This window comes from Polypterus senegalus, chromosome 6, assembly GCF_016835505.1.
Source record: "Polypterus senegalus isolate Bchr_013 chromosome 6, ASM1683550v1, whole genome shotgun sequence".
NCBI lineage: Eukaryota > Metazoa > Chordata > Cladistia > Polypteriformes > Polypteridae > Polypterus > Polypterus senegalus.
Window position 1 is genome coordinate 98,139,279 of NC_053159.1, and position 18,199 is coordinate 98,157,477.

An 18,199-nucleotide genomic window follows, 5' to 3' on the forward strand; every position below is an offset into this window, starting at 1 on the left:
TCAAAAACATTATTGAACCGCCTGGCATACTTCTACAGAAAACGTATAGTACTGATTCTGTTACTGGCTAAACCTAAACATGGTAGGTAGCACCACATGCAGTATTTCATGTTGAGCAGCACAATCACACACTACTTGGCATGGAGGTTTTGCAGATCCAGGACACCGGATTTTAATTTTATGCCTGCGTGTTGGTTTTTTTTCCCCTCAGTAGGTAGGTTAAGTCTGGGCGAGCACTTAACTCTACACTGCAGTGGACTTGTGCCTGTTCAGGGCTGCTTCCTGCTTTGCATCCATTCCTGTTGAAATAGGATTTGGCCCCACAAGACACTAATTTGGAGGGTGGGTTTCAGAATGTTATGTACAAAGTATATTTTATGCTATACACATATTTTAAACATACATGTACAATTGTATGTGAATCCTTTGTAGAAGTAGAAAATAAGGGAATGCAGAAGCAACTGGCAACTCAATAGGTGACAATTTATTGGAGTCTAAATCCTGGGAACCCAACAGCTCTCATTGCAAGAAGTTTTTTTTTCCCTAATAATACTATCATCAGATACAAGAAATAAAAAAAAAAAAAAAAAACTATTTCACTATTAGCGTTGAACTAACAATTAAATTTTCAGTTTTAAGAAAATGTAAAGATTAGAACAGTCCATTATCAATTAGTTACTCTTACAATTGCTCTTAAAAATCTAAGTTTCTTCAACAAAGCCTTCATGAAACTCTTTACATGTCTTTACAGCAACAATTTACTTGAATGTGGAGTGCCGAAAGGTTTTTGGTATAACCTTTCTTGAGTTAGTTTGTGAGTACTTCTTTTTGAAAAGAGATTTCTGTTAAATAAATTCTTGCCATAGCATGACATTAAATCTATTCATTAATCAGGACACTATAAAATATTTTATGTCTTGGCACATTCCACATTGCATGTCTTGAAAAGCACCACAAGGAATAAGCTAGGTGCAGTACAAAATAGGAAAAATTGAACTAGTAAATTTAAAATTAGAAATGACAACCAATTTTATGTTCACATTCCAATATGTTTTCAATGCTTGTTCTCTGGTGTTTGTGAAGGAAAAATGTTTTTCTAACTAAAATAAGAAGCGTAACACAGAAATTAATTGTACATTGATCACTGAACACCCACTACTGGTGAATTATGATAAACCATGCCACCCATCTGCTTTCTGATGTTTACAGACTTCTTCATAATCAGATCTCTTCAATTGATGTGCCACAGGCAATTCTGTGCCAGCAAATCGCAAAGAGCAGCAGGAAGGCCAAAACAGATACTGTAAACAGATATAAACAATCAGGATGGAAATGAGAAGATACATTCACTGCCAACTGACTGAGAAAGCCAGGAAGTGCTTTGTGATGTAACATTTAGGACAACTGGATAAAAAAAAAAATCTCCCTTTCATCCTAATTACCAAGCTGCTCAAATGACAAGCACAAAGCCAAGAAATTGTGCTGCTACATCCTGATCACTGAGAAAAGCTATGCATGCACCACAGGAGCCAAATTGGCCTACAAAACAAGCGTGAATCTAAACAGAGAATGCACACAACACTGTACAAACAAGTGCGGACTACTGCAGATTTTAGTACAGTAAAAAAAACAAAAAAAACTTTTTAGACTCTGTATTAGCCTGCTTCTTGTATTATATTCTACAAATACCTAAAACATTATTTATTTTGCTGCATGCAAAACCTTATCAGTAACAGGCTTTGAAGCTCGTATTCATTCTTTACTGGGGTACACATTATACACTGCACATAGTTCACCATTGAGGGCTTGGATTGTAATGCAATCTTAAGTTCAGTTGGTGTAAAGTAGAATGGTATCAAACGTTTACTTATTCACTCTTACTTGCTCAATTTTAAGTGTCAGAAAAACAAGATTTCAAAGAAAAAACATTACTAACCACGGAGTCAAGAGCAGAAACCAAGCTTGCAAGAATCTCCTGCTTCCCAGAAAAGTTTAAGATACGTGACTCAGTCCTAGGGTTGGGACGGACTCCTTCTTTTCTTGGTTGTGCCATCTTGGCCTGGGAAGAGAGAGAGAGAGAGAGAGAATCACCATTAGATGTAAACTTAAAATCATTTCTAAATAACCATACTATTTAGAAGTACTGCACCAGAGACAAAGTATAGGTGTCAGGTAGAGAACTTTGTTTCTTTGTGCATAAAGAATTATCTGCAACTTAATAACAAAACCTATGAACTGGTTATTGACCTTCACCACACCAAAGAGACTCTATGTCGGGTCACTATTCGAGGAGTAGCCATCTACAAATACTTGTGCGTTCAAATCAATGACAGGTTTGACTGGTGTTGGAACACACAGGAACTATATAGGAAAGAGTCGGCTTGTGGTTTATTGAGACAGAGGTTCATGGTGATGGAAATTTTCCTTTAAAATAAAAGCAATGTGGCAGCACAAACCACTAAGAGTGTAGGTTTGTGGGAGAGAAGCTGTGTGGCTGTGGAAATTCTTTATGAGGGAACTGGCTAATTATGTTTGATGAGCTCACAAGTGTCTAAGCCAGCTCTCCCTCATCTGGGCTCTGCTCTGTTGATTATACCCGGAAGATGGGGTAGTGGAGCAAAACGAGAGAAAGGAGATTAAGCAGCACTGCTATGAAGACAAGGGCTGATCCTGCCTGATTTATTCTTGGTTTTAATGGATTATCTCTAATTAATATTTATTGAATTTTAACTTCCTCACTGGACTTTTTTATATTGATTTGTTTATTTATTGTTTGAGATTTTTGCACTGCACTTTTGCTCTTATGGTTGCTGTGATATGTCCTCATTCGTTTCAGTCCATCTAGAACTGTTGATATCAAGGGAGTATACTAGCTACAGGCAACCCAGGCATAACAAGGGTATTTTTTTCTTAGGAGACTATGTTTCTTTAATGAGGGTGATGACATCCTTTATGTATGCGAGATCTCTGTGATGGCCAGTGCTGGGATCAGTAACTTCACTTCAAGAGATGCTCACAGAATCAACAAGATAAGTTAAAGGGCAAGCTCAGTTATAAAATGTATTCTGGCCCCCATGGAGGTTGTAGTTAAGGAGAGAAAGAAAACAAAACTGAGTGCTATTATGAACAATGCTGCACATTCTCTCTCTGACACACTAACACAGAGGAATTTCAGCCAATGAATCATTCAGCAGAAGTGTGTCAAGAAATGCTACTGGGGTTCCTTACCAAAAACAATACGCCTGTGACTGCCAAGTCAGTTCTTCTCTCTTTAAATTTTCTTTCTTTTTAGTCTTTCTGTTGTGTGTTCAGGCCATAGTGTGTGTCTTATTTATTTTATTTTATTTATGTAATGAGCTTCTGTTAAAAGCCAAATTCTTTCCTGGTTGATATGTCATAAGAACCGATATTTCAGTACTAATTCGGTACCAAATGTCCATAACGTAACAGCAGCAGTTTTTTACAGTATTGGTTATACAGAGAAAATCAGTATTGTGCTCATGTATGACTACAAGTAGACAAATTACTTTGGAAGGCACAATAAAACATGTAAAAAATGTGAGTGAAAACTACATATAAATAATGGCTCGCAATGGTGATGCTACAGCACCACATCAACACATATTGTAAAGAAAAAAAACAGAAGTCCTTTCTGGAAATGCATTGTGCTCACACAGGAGAATTTTAGCATGCAACTGCAGGAATCATACTTGTCAGTTAGTCAGTCAGTCATTGTCCAACACGCTACATCCTAACACAGGGTCACGGGGGGGTCTGCTGGAGCCAATCCCAGCCAACACAGAACGCAAGACAGGAACAAACCCGGACAGGGCGCCAGCCCACCGCAGGGTGCGCACACACCCACACACACTAGGGACAATTTAAAATTGCCAATGCACCTAACCTGCATGTCTTTGGACTGTGGGAGGAAACCGGAGTAGCTGTAGGAAACCCAAACGGACACGGGGAGAACATGCAAACTCCAGGCAGGGAGGACCCGGGAAGCGAACCAAGGTCTCCTTACTACGAGGCTGCCACTGCACCACCGTGCCGCCCCTTGGGATCATACTCGTAATAATAATAATAATAAAAATAATAATAATAATAAAAGCAAAACACATATACTCAGGCTCACGCTATTGCCACTTTTACATCATTATGGAAATAGATCAGAAAATGATTTGTGCAAGCTTTGAAAGCTAAATAATATTACCAATCAAAAGAGGTGCAATAGTTTAATGTGCATTGTCACACATTTGTAACAGGAGGTGAAATAATTAACCATGATTTATCACTTTTAATAGCGTCCTTCACAGTCCTGATAAAAGAATTTACATTCATTCTCCGATTATAGAGAGCACTCTATAAATGTCCATCAGTTCAGGTATCCATCCAGTTCACATGCAGGTTGATGCTGTGGATTGAGGAGGGAGGACCTCCCACACATCCACAGTTATACATATAGGCCTATGGAATGTGGGAGGACTGCCAGCGCTAGCAACAGACGTTGAAAGTAAGCACTGAGGCAAGACTCAAACGAAGTGCCTTTTTGGCTTGTCTACTCTTGTGATGGCACAAGTTGCTCGATTTGTTAATACCAAAGAAAAATGCATTTAGTGTGTCAATGCTTTGAAGGACTAGGAACATTTCCCTATTAATACGACATGTACAATATTAACAGAGACACATAACTGCAGAAACACGCAGTTAGAAACACAAATAAAACAGCATACTTTATTGTTAAATACAAATCTGCAAACACTGAATTTGTGTAATTCATTTGGCTCTGGAAGGCAAACTACCATTCATTGGTATAATCCTTAAGTGAAAAAACATATATTTAAATGGTACATTGGAGAATGTAATGCTGCCTCACAGTTACATATTTATTGAGTACAGGTAACGACAGCTCAGTTAATTTTCTAATTCTGGTATAAGAAATACAAAGTGATCGTTCACATAAAAAAAAATCTTGAAAATATCAAAACAAAAGCTTTCTAACAGGAGTTCCGAAATAAAGGATTCATGTAAAAATGACACCTTTGATTTCATTCAAGAAGCTATAAAGTGTTGGAACAAATGTAAACAAATAAATGAGACACAGATTTGGAAACCCCATGGGATTCTGACATTTGAATTAATTTGACTCATCTGTTAAATTTTACTCTTATCAGTAATATTTTTAACAAACTAATAATGCAAATATAAAATCTTACAATTGCAAATGTTACAAAATAAACAGAGTTGTTCACTGACAAACAAGACTTTAAAAGCATGTTGTTACAAAAATAGCTTTAAAGAGAGTTTGTATAAATGGAACTACCCTGGAATTCACTAATTCAACAGCACAAACATACAGTAATAATGTTGGAATATTTATATTTAGTATGAATTTTAAGTAGTAGTTTTCAGTTACTAGACAGAAACTGTAAGAATAAATTTAGAATATGCAATGACTGACTGACTGACATGCTAAGATAAACCAGGTAGTTTATGATGATAACATTCATTATACACCCGATGCGGAAATCCCTCCAAGTTTCTAAACCCCATTTGGTGTTACACGAAGGGGATTCCCATTTCTGACACACATTAAAGTTCAAGCCATGCATTGTATTTTGGTATTTATGAATGCCAGTACTTGTTTACTAAAATGGTAGTTTGTGAACTACTTGATGGATATACCAGTATTTTAAAGTTGTTACTGTTAGTATTTATATATTTATATTACATTACAGAAAAAGGCACAATACTGTTCACTTCAATAAATGTATGTACTTTAATAAAAAGCCATGGAATGGGATTTCTGTTTTTGCTGTGTTATCAAAAGGTATTAATTACTGTAAATTTTCACTGGTATTAATATCAAATATATTCAAATATATATTCTGGTATCATTACATCACTATGCCTGGGGACAAATAAAGTCCTATGTATCTAAAATAATAAAAAAGTAAAACATTCAATATCTGCACGATCTTCCAAACACACCCGATCAGAAATCTTTAAATCACTACTTGCAACCACACTACAATTTCAGTTCACACAGAGGTTGATAGATAGATCGAAATTTGGCTTGTTACAGAAGCTCATTAAATATGTTATTATTTTATTAATTTGACAAACAACAAACCCTTTCTGAAATACACACCAAAACAACTAAAAACAAAGAAAACTTCTGACTTGGCTTTCACAGTCACAAGTTAGGTATTATAAAGACATATTGCTGTAGACATAATGGAACCCTAGTAGCATTCATTTATAGGCATTTGCTGAATAACCCATTGGCTGAAAGACCTCAGTGTTTGTGCTTCACAGAAAGAATATGCACCATTGGTCATAACAACGCTCAATTTTGTCTTCCTCCTCTCTTTCGCGACTTAAAGTCTCATACTTAAACACAGCCACAGGTCTAAAGCACCACAGATTGATTTCTTACAGTAAGCCACTGGTATGTCAAGATCCTCACAACTGATATGATTTATATTTATTTACAAGTCTCAAAAAGCCACATAGGAACTTAACATTTGAACTGGGGTGCTGTGCTTGCACACTTGACATAATCTGTCTCAACACTTGTTACAGTTCATGATTATCATCACTGTTCTGTTTGACAATTTACAGTCTTCAGATGATGTTTTCTTCTTAGCCTAGCCTGACTGTGATCTTTGGAACCATCTGTAGTCAAATGTGAATAAAATATCCCCTAAACCAATATACCATCACCACCACCGTGAAACGTTGATACAAAGCAGGATGGATCAATGCTTTCATGTTGTTGACGCTAAATTCTGACTCTTCCATCCAAATGTTACAGAAGAAATCTAGACTCATCAGACCAGGCAATATTTTTCCAGTCTTCTATTGTTCAATTTTGGTGAGCCTGTGTGAATTGTAGCATCAGTTGCTTGTTGTTAGCTGACAGGAGTGGCACCCGGTGTGGTCTCATGCTGCTGTAGTTAGCCCATCTGCTTCAAGTTTCGATGTGCTGTGCATTCAGAGATGCTCTTCTGCATACCTCAGTTGTAACAAGTGGTTATTTCAGTTACTGTTGCCTTTCTATTTGCTCAAACCAGTTTGGCCATTCTCCTCTGACGTCTGGCATCAACAAGGTGTTTTTGCCCAGAGAACTGCCTCTCTCTGGATAGTTTCCCTTTTCGGACCATTCTCTGTAAACCCTAGAGATCTCAAGCCCTTCCGTGAGAACCCTAAATCCAAAGAGGACTGTTTCATTTATGTTAGGTAGAATGCCCAGAGGGGACTGGGCGGTCTCATGGTCTGGAATCCCTACAGATTTTAATTTTTCTTCAGCCGTCTGGAGTTTTTTTGTTTTTTCTGTCCCCCCTGGCCATTGAACCTTACTCTTATTCGATGTTAATTAATGTTGATTTATTTTGTTTTCTTATTGTGTCTTTTATTTTTCTATTCTTTATTATGTAAAGCACTTTGAGCTACTGTTTGTATGCAAATGTGCTGTATAAATAAATGTTGTTGTTGTTGTAGAGATGGTTGTGCTTCAAAATCCCAGTTGTTCAGACGTTTCTGAAATACTCAGACCAGTCTGTCTGGCACCAACAACAATGCCACATTTAAAGTCACTTGTATCACCTTTGTTCCCCATTCTGATGCTCAGTTTGAACTTCAGCAGGTCATCTTGACAATGTATACATGTCTAAATGCATTGATGCGATTGGCCAATTAGATATTTGTGTTAAGCAGGTGAACAGGTATACCTAATAAAGTGGCCAGTGAGTGTAAGTGCTCAATACTCTCCATTCATAGATAGATACAGTAGATAGATACTGTAGATAGATACTTAATCCCCAAAGGGAAATTCACATACTCCTGCAGCAGCATACTGATAAAAACAATGTTAATTAAAGGGAGAGAGAGAGAGAGGTTAGGAGCACACACTGATACAGTGCATTGCCGCACCCAGCACATGACAAACCAACTCAGGATCCAGATAAGGACCTGAGTGGAGCCATGCAACGGGTGATACCTCAGCATCACACTAGTTTAGATGGAGTGGAACAGTGTGAGGTTTTTTTTTATGGTGGCTGGAGATATTAAAGAGTGATAAACATGAAGTGCAAGTTAAAAAATGCAAGGTGGAGAGTGCGAGGCAGATATAACAGTCAATCTTGTGTAGTGTTAACATTTACCCCCACACCCGGGTGGAATTGAAGAGTTGCATAGTGTGGGGGAGAAACGATCTCCTCAGTCTGTCAGTGGAGCAGGACAGTGACAGCAGTCTGTCGCTGAAGCTGCTGCTCTGTCTGGAGATGATACTGATCAGTGGTTGCAGTGGATTCTCCATAACTGACAGGAGCCTGCTCAGCGCCCGTTGCACCGGCACAGATGTCAAACTGTCCAGCTCCGTGCCTACAATAGAGCCTGCCTTCCTCACCAGTTTGTCCAGGCGTAAGGCATCCCTCTTCTTTATGCTGCCTCCCCAGCACACCACCGCGTAGAAGAGAGCACTCACCACAACTGGCTGATAGAACATCTGCAGCATCTTATTGCAGATGTTGAAGGATGCCAGCTTTCTAAAGAAGTATAGTCGGTTCTGTCCTCTCTTGCACAGAGCATCAGAATTGGCAGTTCAGTCCAACTGCACTCCCAGGTATTTATAGGTCTGTACCCTCTGCACACAGTCACCTCTGATAATCACAGGGTCCGTGAGGGGCCTAGGCCTCCTAAAATCCACCACCAGCTCCTTGGTTTTGCTGGTGTTTAGTTGTAGGTGGTTTGACTCGCACCATTTAACAAAGTCCTTGTTTAGGTTCCTATACTCCTCCTCCTGTCCACTCCTGATGCAGCTCACAATGACAGTGTCGTAAGTGAACTTTTGCTCGTGGCAAGACTCAGAGTTGTATTGGAAGTCCGATGTATATAGGCTGAGAAGTTTCAGAACCCCGTCCTGCAAGCTAAAAGGTGCCTGCCCTTCCAAGCTACACATGCTTGGTGAAAAGTTATGAGACGTTTAACAGTCAATGTATCTGTGACTGATACCTTAATATCATTCCAGCAATTTTACAAAATGAAAATATTACTTATGTGAAAAAAAAAAAAACAGAACAATGCATGTCAATATCAGCACTGACATGTAGTATCGAAATGTGCAAATTTCACTTTGATGCTCGGATACTCACAGTGTGGTGAAGCAGTTCGGAGATATTTGAAATTTTAAACATGGTTTGAAATATTTTTACTTCAAAAGGTAGTGCATAAATTAAGCACTTGGTATACATGTAACTTTTACAATTCATACTTAACTTTTGTATTTTTTTTAATATTACAAAAGAATAAAACACACCTGAAGTGATCACCTCATCTCCCATCCCACACACTGGGCCCCATGTACACATTTTAACAATTTAGGTTTTATAAAGTAAGGCAACTACTCTGGGAGACTCTGTGTTATTACAATTTATTGAAATAACCCCTCAGTAAGTATATCTATCTATCTATCTATCCATCTCCGAGATTTTCCGGATACTTTTTGACAAATTACTACTGAGAAAACAACATTCTTCAGTGGAAGGCTGGAGGCTAAGGAAGGATACACAGGTTTAAAGATAATGTCCATATTCAACTAGTAATACCTGCTGGTCATGACACCAGACAGTAGCAACACGCCTTATGCTGGTCAGACTTGCACGTAACGTAGTGTGCTGCATGAATGGCAATTAGTTTTAAAAAGAATTCATTTTCACTTCTTATTCTATTTTTCCTGATGTCATCCTCCAATAACAGACTTCCCTCTAACTACTCCTCCTCACAATTGCCCTATTAATACACCTCTTCTGCTGATAGTAAATATGAGTGTATTGTTGAATTATTTTACTTATTTTATTATATTTTGCTATGTTATATTTAATGTCTTGTAATGTTTGTTCTATTTAGAACTGCCAGTATTATACCCTATCGCAAATGATTTTTTTACAGTAAACCTAAAATAATATTATATATGGAACATTAAATTGAAATTCCACATAAAAGAAATGCTCGTTTTGATATATAAATGCCACTTTACAAATTGATTTTTGGGGATTAACTCAGTTCTTATTTAAAGTATAAATGTACAGTAAGTGGAAAATAAGTGTAATAAAGCTGTAATTTTCTGTCTGAGGCTTTAAGAGTACACATCTTGTATCCGCTCAACACTCTTAACAGACCAGTACAAAACTTTTTTTTATTTTATTAATTTTTCTTAATTAAAAACAAATAACAATCCATATACATAATAATAATCTGCTTCCAGACTAAATAAAACTAAAATCCAAACCTCACCCAAAATAGAGAGGAGAGCCAGTCTACAAAGCAAATCTTTGAAGAAAAAAAAAGAGTATCCTTTTCCCAGATATAGAAGATTATTCTAAAATGTTACTGATTACATCCTACCATATTTTAAAACAGTTTTGAACAGATCCTCTAAGTGAGAATTTGATTTTTTTTCCAATTTCAAATAGTATAGGATATCAGCTACCCACTGACTTTAAAGTGGTGGGTTGGGATTCTTCCAGTTGAGTAAGGTAAGTTTACATGCCAATAGTGAAGTAAAGGCCCTTCTCCACTCTAAGCCCATCCAGGAGTACACCAAACACAGCTGTTAACGGATTAGGAGAGATTGTGACACCAAGGCTATCTGATAGGCATTCAAAGATTTTTGTCTAAAATTATGTTAAATTGGTAAACTGCCAAAACATTTGACCAAGTGAGGCTGAAGCTAGACTGCAACATTCACAGGCTGAATCTTGCCCTGGAAACATTTTGGATAGTTTTAATCAAGATAAATGTGCTTGAGAAAAGGTTGAATAATTGAGTGATTGGCGCAAGAGAGGCACGACATGTCAAGAACAAAATGAACCCCCAGCATTGGTGTAGAAAGTATCTATTGAAAATAAAGTCCTAATACAATAAACCTAGGAAATAATGATGTTAAACAGTTCCTGTGGAGACTATGAGAACATTTCATAGTACATTCCCAATACAATAAATCAAGAATATGAAGTACAGAAATTTTTTACAAAACCACATTAACAACTCAGTTTTGTTGGAAGCACAGAGAGTAATTTTAGTACCACATTTAACTATCCTTGCTGCCTGCCTTCCTTCCTTCCCCTTTCAGTCGTAATCTTTGATTACAAGTAAAAGAATATTAAAAATTGTTTAGAATTTAAAGGTAAATTCAAGAAGACTGTGAGAACTAAATAGAAGAGAAAGAGACACATATCACAATCCACATTAATCTCAATAAGCCATCATAAGAACTGTCATCTAACTGTGTTCCATGATAAGGTGCTTGGGATTTAAGTGTATTGAGACTATTTACTGTGAAACAGTCCATTTAAAGTGTGCTTAAGAAATCAACATGCAGAAATTTTTTTATTTCGATCCATTCTGAAAACTTCACTGAACATAATACAAAGAAAAATAATGTCCTTCTTCAGTTATATCATTTGTGTGTAAAGCCAGCATCAACAATTGCTGCCATTCGGTGCTGGGGCATCTTGTTATTATCATTTTCTTGGCCCTTATTTGCTTTCGTATTACTGTAATAGCACTGAATACCATGATGCAGTAGGAGAATATAAGCCATTAGGAGACATTTCTAATGTTACCACACAGTATAGTTTTGCTCATGTCACAAGAAGCCTTTTTAATTATCTGTGCTTAAAAAATTGAGTTATCCTGTTTGTAGAGAGAAAATAAAGCATAATTTCCCTTTTTGTACTATTTATTAAAAATAAACATTTAGAAAATAGACAACCACCATTAAAAATCATATATTTATGAGAACAATAAAAAAAGGTTCCTTACTCCGAGTCCTAACACAGATAACTAAGATAAAACTACATGCTCAGCCAAGTCTATCCAAAACAACCTGCAATTAGTTCCTAAGGAAATAAAGAAAGCTTCAGCGCTGAATTTCTTGAAGGGCATACTAATGAGCAATGTGTTAAAGGATGCAGGATTAACTCTATGAATGTCAGTGTCCTCACCAAGTATTCATTTACATCCTGCATGGCCAGGGTGGAAACAAAATTCATTAATAAAAATTTGGAAAAAAAATATCACAATCCTAATTCCTGGCCCCTGGATTTCCATAGCAACGGCAATCAGTTACTGTGGAAACTAATCTCGAGGCATTCAAACAATGTGGCTCAGCCTTCAATCTCCAGGAACACTGGGAACCATTATTTCAGCACCCATGGGCCGTCAGGACTATAGGTTCTCTGCCAGCTAGAGATATGGGAAACTACAGAGGTGCAGGTCGAAGCCGGGTTTAGTGGCACTAGACTGCAAAAATGAAAAATCAGAAGATGGAGGGTATTCTAAAGGAATTTTTGTACAAGGTGTTAAAAAATGTATTCAATATACAGTACTGAATTGCTTTGGGTTATGGAACAGGTCACATATGCTTTCAGCTAAAACACAGTGTGTTCAGATATCCATGAGCCACATATAAATATTCCCATCTCACTTTACGTTTAATACTGCTAAATGCACACAATCTATTCAAATCTCCCAAGCAAGGCAATGAAAATATCATTCACTTTTATGAAAAAAAGCCAGCTATTAGGGTTGTAGGATTCTGTTCCTACTCATCCCTGAGCATCTGTAACTGTGCATAGCTACTAAACATGCATTTCTGTTCTTTCACCAATTTCTCCTACAACTCCGTGCTTCACCGTGTCTCCAAAGTAGCATCCAGCTCATTGCCAACCCCTTACATTACCAAGCAGCTCTCTACCTCCCTCCTAACTTGACCCTTCTTCATTATCATCTCATTTCTGCACTTTACTGGTAAAGATAAAACAAACTTCATAAAACAATAAGCAAGCATTTATTAAAAGCAAAATATATGTTCATTTAGCTATCAAAACATTTAAATAATAACGTATTCAGCTCTTTGTGCCACTGACAAAATAGAACTGAGTAATGAAAATGCTAGAAATAATTGATGCTATTGGCGTGAATAACACAGGGTATATTAGCTTTGGGAAAGACTTCATAATTTAAATTAATAATGGAGGGGACATGGACAATAGGGCTTTCCTTGCAAAGTAATTTCTCATTTGTAGCAGAGAACACCATCTTAAGAGCTCAAGGTCAAACACAATCAGCTTAAACATGTTTACTCAACAAGGACACTGAATGCTAATTTGCTGGGCAGACCATGCAGCAATACTTCCCAAGTGTATCTGACACAACTAGCCACCAATAGGATAAACTGATAAAAAGCAGGAACAGACTGCAAAGCTTAGATGAACCACCATAAACCGAAAGACACTGAGTTCTAGTTTTTACGGTAGTATATTCCCTTTCTGATGGTAGCTATTATGGAAATTACTAAATAAAGATTGATACATATTGAGTATAACTGAAATTATTTATTAAAGCCTTCAAAGATTATTTCATTTCAATTAGTTTTCTCTTGAACAGGTTACCTGCTATGTGGTGTGTGCATGTTAATACTTCACTGTATTGCCATAATAATTTAATTCAGTTCAATTCTTTATTGTCATGTGTACAAGTACCATGTACAATGAAATGCTTGCTTGCATGTGCCCCCGCAGACAGTGAACATAGACAAAAAACACACAATAAATAAGTTAAAATAAATAAGTAAATAAATAAAACCAGAATCCTAGGAATAAATAGAGACAGTGACAGAAGTATATGTGCAGGTAGTAGTGGAGGTGACACAAGGTTACAGATTGTTCATGAGTCTGCTTGCAATTGGGTAGAAACTGTTCCTGAACCTGGTGGTGCGTGTCCAAATGGACTTTAGCCGCTTCTTAGATGGAAGGAGGGTGAAAAGTGACAGTGCAGGGTGGTTGGGGACCCGCCTGATACAGTTCACTTTCCTGAGACAGTGTGTAGTGTGGATGTCATGGATCGCAGGGAGCTGCGTGCCTGTGATCTGCTGTGCTGTATTCACCACACACGGCAGAGCTCTGCAGTCCTGAACTGTGCAGTTGCTGTACCAGGATGTGATGCATCTTGTCAGGATGGATTCCACAGTACACCTGTAGAATTTGTACAGGGTTGTGGGGGACATCTGGGCCTTACTCAGTCTCCTGAGGAACTACATGAAATTTGAGTTGTGCACATCATACAAATACACCTACTCAAAATAGAGGCAAAGGCAATAACCATTCTCCAACCTAACACAAAACTAAGAAACACTCAATAAATAGATGCATGTTTCAAATGGCTATCAATCTCTAAAAACATACACCATGAAGTGCAAGATACACCAAGTTCAAGTGCAACTGGAATGGAAGTACTGTTATTAAACCCGAGTGTCCTATTGTTGACACACCTAAGCTACAACACATGAAAGGAAAGTGAACAGAGAGTGAGCCGAGTATAATGAGCTGGATAAGATGTTAAAGGATTTGTCTTTTTAGTCTGGAACAGGAGCATGAAACCACAGTGGGGAGAAGCAATCATACTGTCTTAACAGTGGTTCTCTTACAATTATATTACCACACCATAACCAAAAGATTCAAATCACTTTCAAAAAAGACCTGTTGAAAATGGTTATTGACAAAAAGACAGTCAAAACTCTTAAAGAATATATTTAATATTTGTGAAAGTAAGGTAATTTTTAACAAAACTGAAGCATAGATTCATTTTCAAGGAAATCTGCATTGTTAGGAGACACTGTATTTAAATTCTAAAAATAAAAATGCTTCTCACCCAGAAGCTTACAATGGTTGCAAATAAAGCACAAGAAACAAAAGCCTTAACATAATGAACATGTCTACTTGGAAGCCAAGTGGTTTGAATGCAATGATCCGCATCTTGAGATTGTGGAAAAATGGGTATCCTTATCCGTTTTACAAAACTCTCACTTATTTTTGGGAGGCTCTACCGTTATTAAAGACAGCTGGCTTCCTCTTAATTTCATTCCTTCTCTACATTAATGATAGCCCTTCACACACAGGGACATGGATACTGGTAAACTGGCTTCATGATTGCTGAAATTGCAGTCACAGCAATTCAATACTCAGGATAGAGTTTTCCAGCTGAAACTTTATTTTTTCTAACCATTTAGAATGCAAGACCACTATTTACATTACTGACAGGAAAGATATTGACAAGAATCTGTCGTAAACAAGGATTATTTCTAGTTGTGATTTATTGTCATCAACAATCAATTAAAACAATGAAAACCTGTTTACATTTAGTCTAATGACAACATTTGTAAGCTGCAAAAGATATTATCACCTTAAACACAATTTTATATACTATAGCAATGCAAGGTTTCATAGCAAATGAACGAAGGCAACAACTGTCAAAAATAACTAAAAAATAACAAAAGGTATCCTTTAACTGTGTAGAAAAAGGGCAGCTTCTAGTTGTTCTGTTTTTTGTTTTTTTGCATGATCATATAGATATCCTCAAGTTTACTGTATTCTCACAATTTAGAAAATTAGGTTCAGTTGAATGACAATTTTAAAACTGGCCTATGCATGTTAGCAAGTATGTTTTGTGGTAGACTGGCAACTGCTCAAAGCTTGTTGCTTCTGATATAGACTCTGCGTCCTTACAGCACAACAGAACCTTCTCAGATGTGCTTATACAAATGAGGGCTACAAGTGGCCAGAGCCTCTCCTAGAATTATCTAGTTGCAAGTCATGAAATATCCCAGGAGAAAGCCCAAGCCTATCACGGCCCCATCACTCTCACTAACCCAAAGTACTAACCACTGTGTCACCAAATTGGCACTTCCTTGCTACACAAAAAAATGCAGCCTAAGAGCCATAAACATCTCTTCAAAAAACTATACTTGTAGCAGACAAGCATGAAGGAATTTTTTTTTTATTTTTTCCATATATACAGTGCATATTATATATATATATATATATATATATATATATATATATATATATATATATATATATATATATATATATATATATATATATATATATAGTGTGACAGATTAGGGCTTTCTTGCACCCTTGTAACCCTCAGACAAAACGTCAGACACCAGGTAAAAGTCCAAATACTTGATTTATTATTATAAATAAGTGCACAAAGCACACACCGCTCCACAATTCTCAATAAACAATACTCCAAAATCACAATCCTCCTCTCCTAGACGCTAAGCCACCCTGCCTCCCAACTCAGCTCGTCTCTCTGGGATCTCCCACAGTCCTTTATACTCCTCGACCCGGAAGTGTTTCTGAGCCCTCAGTCCATGTGATTATCCAACACTTCCGGGTCGGGTAATCTTCTCTTTTCTTCAGCCCGGAAGTATATCATTCCTTCCGTTTCCATGATTGTGAAATATTTCCGGGATATAAGGAAAGTATAAGTCCCTGGGCCTCCCTGCAGCATCCTCCAGTGGCCCCCATGGTATCCAGCAAGGCTGTGGTGAAAAACTCCAAGTTCCATGATGCCCTGCTGGAATTCGGGGCCCTTCCATGTTGCAGGGATGGCTCCATCTGGCGGTTTGGGGTTGTTGGCTGGGATACATGGCCGGCAATCCCTCACAATATATGTATGTGTATGAGGGCTGGGAGTTGATTAAAAAAAAATAACTAAATCGCATTATTGTATGTAATTGATCAGGATTAATCACATCTAACATTAAAACATGTAATAAAATAATTATTTAAATCATGAAGTAAATACATACTGAATCACAAAAATAATGTAAAATAAACACAAAGGAATTAAAAAAAAATGGTATAGTTTAAACTTAAACAATGATCAGCAGTGTACTTTAAGTTTCTAACTTTTTTTTTAGTAATTTTGCACAGTCCATAGGATAATGTACTACTTGTTAGCTGTCTTCTTTTATCTATGTCTATATAAACCTAGGAATCTCTTTGTCTCCCAAAATATCTTAGATAGAATGAAGATTAAACAGATTGTGGACGCGGCCCGGACACAGACAGGCAGACATGTTGTTCTTTACCACCACACGTTTATTTACAAACTATATACAGTATTCACAAGTGCACACAAACCCCAAAGTCCTGGCCAACACACAATGCCTTCTTCTTTGGGCCGCCTCCTCTCTCTCTTCTCTTGCCTCGTCCTGCTTCCACCCGACTCCAGCCTCGACTGACAGGAGACGGCCCCTTTTATATTATTCCGGATGAGCTCCAGGTGTGTCCCGGCATTCCTCCCTGGACACGCCCCAGTGTGGCAGAAATGCCGGCTGTTCTCCCGGAAGCTCTCCAGGTGTCCCGCTTCTTCTTCCCCCCCAGCACTTCCTGGTGTAGCGGAAGTGCTGAGGTCCAGGGTCCCCAAGGCATTGTCGGTGACCACGGGTCCCTACAGGGTTGGGCTTCCAAGCCCTCTACCCGTGGCCCCAAAAGCAACCAGGAAGGCAGCCCCCACGTGGTCCAGGGTGGGCATTGACCCTTTTCTGGTCCCTCAAGGTGTCCTGGCCGGGTCGTTGCCCCTGGCATCCCTGACAAGATCTATATACATGCACACCTTTTGCAGAGTGACTTCAGAATGTTTATTTAGAAGAAATCCATGACACAATATTTCTAGAAAAGTATTAAAAAAAAACTTAGGAGGGCACCGAGGCAAAGTGGTTATCACTGCTGCCTTATGGATCCTGCGCCCGACTTTTTTTAAGTGTCATGCATAGTCATTTTGTATGCAAAGTTTGCATGTTTTCCCTAAGTCTGTGTGGGGTTTTTCCTCCAGGTATTTCTGTTATGCTTCTACAAACCATAAGACAGGAGTGTCAGGTTAACTGGTGGTCCTAAATCAGCCTTGTGTAAGTATGGGTGAATGCAAGAGTGAACCCTGTAAAAAAACTGATGCCCAGTCCTAGGGTTTTTTACCATGTCCTGGTGCAAGAAAGGGATAAATGCAGGGAGAACAAAAAAGAGGAGATTCAAAAATCCCAATCCTAAAAACCACCTCAGTTATATCTAAACAGCTCTCTGTTCATAATTACTTGTTCACTTACTTATTTTCCTCAAGTATGCCATAGCAAAAGCACTACACTTGCCATTCATATTCTTTCATTACTCATCCTTCCCACCGTGGCCTATACCTCTCATCAGTGAAAGCTCTCACAACAGCAGCTGACACCCAGGCACACAACACTGAATGATGAAAGGCTGCAACTAATCCAGCACCAGACCTGCTAATGTGCTTATTACTAAATAATAGATTAAATAACCAAAACGTCTAGAAAACTGTCCAA

The 18,199-nt window shown here is 37.8% G+C and overlaps 1 protein-coding gene across 1 annotated transcript in view; it reads right to left on the bottom strand.

The window, feature by feature from the left end:
• The window catches only part of gtf2ird1 (GTF2I repeat domain containing 1), a 104,323-nt gene that overhangs the window by 64,411 nt on the left and 21,713 nt on the right, over positions 1-18,199 (bottom strand). Inside the window, exon 2 of the mRNA XM_039756631.1 lies at positions 1,937-2,059. Coding sequence (XP_039612565.1) covers positions 1,937-2,053 — 117 coding nt within the window. The 5' untranslated portion in view covers positions 2,054-2,059. The remainder of the gene's footprint in view (positions 1-1,936; positions 2,060-18,199) is intronic.